Source organism: Nicotiana attenuata, unplaced genomic scaffold, assembly GCF_001879085.1.
Source record: "Nicotiana attenuata strain UT unplaced genomic scaffold, NIATTr2, whole genome shotgun sequence".
Classification (NCBI taxonomy): Eukaryota; Viridiplantae; Streptophyta; class Magnoliopsida; order Solanales; family Solanaceae; genus Nicotiana; species Nicotiana attenuata.
Genome location: NW_017700783.1, coordinates 1 through 2106, shown reverse-complemented (window position 1 = coordinate 2106; position 2106 = coordinate 1). Strand labels below are relative to the sequence as shown.

The following is a 2106-nucleotide window of genomic DNA, read 5'->3' as shown; positions in this document are numbered from 1 at the left end:
TTGACTGGAACTTACTTCTATATGTGGGACAGATGAAGATGGAACAGCAGAAGGGGGAGTAGTAGAAAAGGTAAACACCACAGGAGTCGTAGGAGTGGGAACAGGAACGGAAGAAGTAGACATAGGAATGGAAGTAGAAGCAATTAAAACTGGTGAAAGAACAGAAATAGTCAATGCTGGCAAAGAAACACTTACGGTTGGCAAATGAATGGAAGAAATAGGTGCGAATGAAGAAAGAGGAACTTCATCGAAAACAGGTCCGAGCTCGCCACTCTCAAAACCACTATCAAAGAGATGCTGAGTTGATTCATTTGTGTTTCTTGGCACGGTGTCTTCATCTGAAGGAATCAAAACAGGCTCGGTGGTCGAAGTTTGAGCAGGAGTATCTTCAATTTCATCATCATTAATAACTCGTCTCCTAATTCGTGGCCTAGCTATTGACGAGGTACCTCCCTCTTCCTCATTCTTAGAACCTTCTCCTATAGCTTTCCTTTTTTGAAGCAAGGTTCGAGTCTTGTCCAAGTCAAGTGCAGCATTACCAGACATGCGAAGGGCTGTGACAACATCAGCTGTCATTCCTCTGTTACCAAATCCTGATTAAAAGAAGAGTACACAATCAACATTAAGAAAAAAGTACTTAATGTGCAAAAAGAAAAAATGTATAAAGAAAAGAGGCGATACCGTGTGTTTTAACTTTCCAGCCATGTAAAGCGGAAATTGATTTCCAAGTTCTTTGCTCCTTAGGAGCAACCTTCAAAATTGAATCTACCCAACCACGAAAGTTGGGAACAGGTTCCACATCTCCCATGGTTGCTACAAAAAACCAAAAAGAGACAAATTTAGAAAAAGAATCGAAATTCTCAACAGAAAAAGAGGTACGGTCAAATAAAAAAAAACTTACGTGCAAAATTCCACTTCTCAGGGAAGGGAATATTTGTTTCACCAAGTAAATCCACCGTACGCACAGCAACGTAACGGGCATACCATCCACGATCATTGTCATCTTCTGTACTTACCAAAACCTTCTTGCTTCTCGCAGTTAAGGTAAAGACTCCATGATGTATCAAATTAGGGTGGTATAAATGGATAAGGTGAGAAAAGGTGAAATTAACAGTGGCTTTGGTAGAAAGATATCTCAAACAAGCCACTGCTCTCCATACTAAAGGACCAACTTGGGCCAGACAAATATTAAAGAAACGGCAAAAATCGAGGATGATTGAGTCAATTGGGGGATTAAAACCCAAAGTAAAAGGGTAAGTATAGACAAAAGAGTATCCAATCCTAAAAGAAGAAATTCTTTGGTTTATGGAAGGAATTGACATTCAAAGACTATTTTTCCAGTTACAATCTCCTCTGATGGTAGGGATTGTAAGTTCGGTCACTAACGTAGGATATGTGTCAGTTTTGTCTAAACCAGCAACTTGCTTTTGAAGGGATTGTCTATCACTTACAAAAGATAAATCACTTGGTATGATTTCATCAACTAAAGGTTCTCGAGAAGAATCAGCAATTTCTTTACCTTTAGAAGAAGGAGTTTTCAGAATAGAACTCCTAGAAGAAGAACCAGAAGAGCCGCCTCGAGTAGATTCTAACCCTGTACGAAGTCTGCCTCCTCTGTCTCTTCTATGTCTAACAGGGGCATTGGGGAATTTGTCTAAAATAGGAACTTTTCTAGGGTTAAGGTTTGGAGACGCCATTGTTGAGCAGAGATGAATCGAAGGGAAGCAAAAATAAGGAAGAAAAACGTTTGCTAAAGATTTATGGAGAAGAAGACAAAGAAAGAAAAGGGGCAAGTTTATATATAAACTCAACCGTCAGTAATTAAAAAGTGTAATGATGGAAAGCCTATAATAAAGGCAACTATCACTTCGTGAATAGTGGAGTTACAAAAGCCTTAGAAAAAGGCTGCAAAATCGCAGAACTAATGAGAAGACGACACGTATATGATGCATTAAATAGAAGAGACAATTGAAGAGGCAATACTGCCATCGCATTGATTATGGCAAAAAATCCCTTTTTAATGAAGATCCACTTCCCAAATATTAATTGATAAATAAATGGAAAGTGGGGGACTATCTGTATTGGGAAAAAGTTGAATTTATATTG

At 38.7% G+C, this 2106-nt stretch overlaps 1 protein-coding gene across 1 annotated transcript; it reads right to left on the bottom strand.

Annotated features, from left to right (window-relative positions):
• Positions 1-15: 15 nt before the first annotated feature.
• On the bottom strand, positions 16-767 carry LOC109222757 (large proline-rich protein bag6-B-like; the record flags this gene model as incomplete). Its single annotated transcript, XM_019387075.1, has 2 exons — positions 682-767; positions 16-593 (listed from the first exon to the last, which is right to left on the bottom strand). A coding segment is annotated over exon 2 (561 nt), but the record flags the coding sequence as incomplete, so codon positions are not given.
• Between the last annotated feature and the right edge of the window lie 1339 nt (positions 768-2106).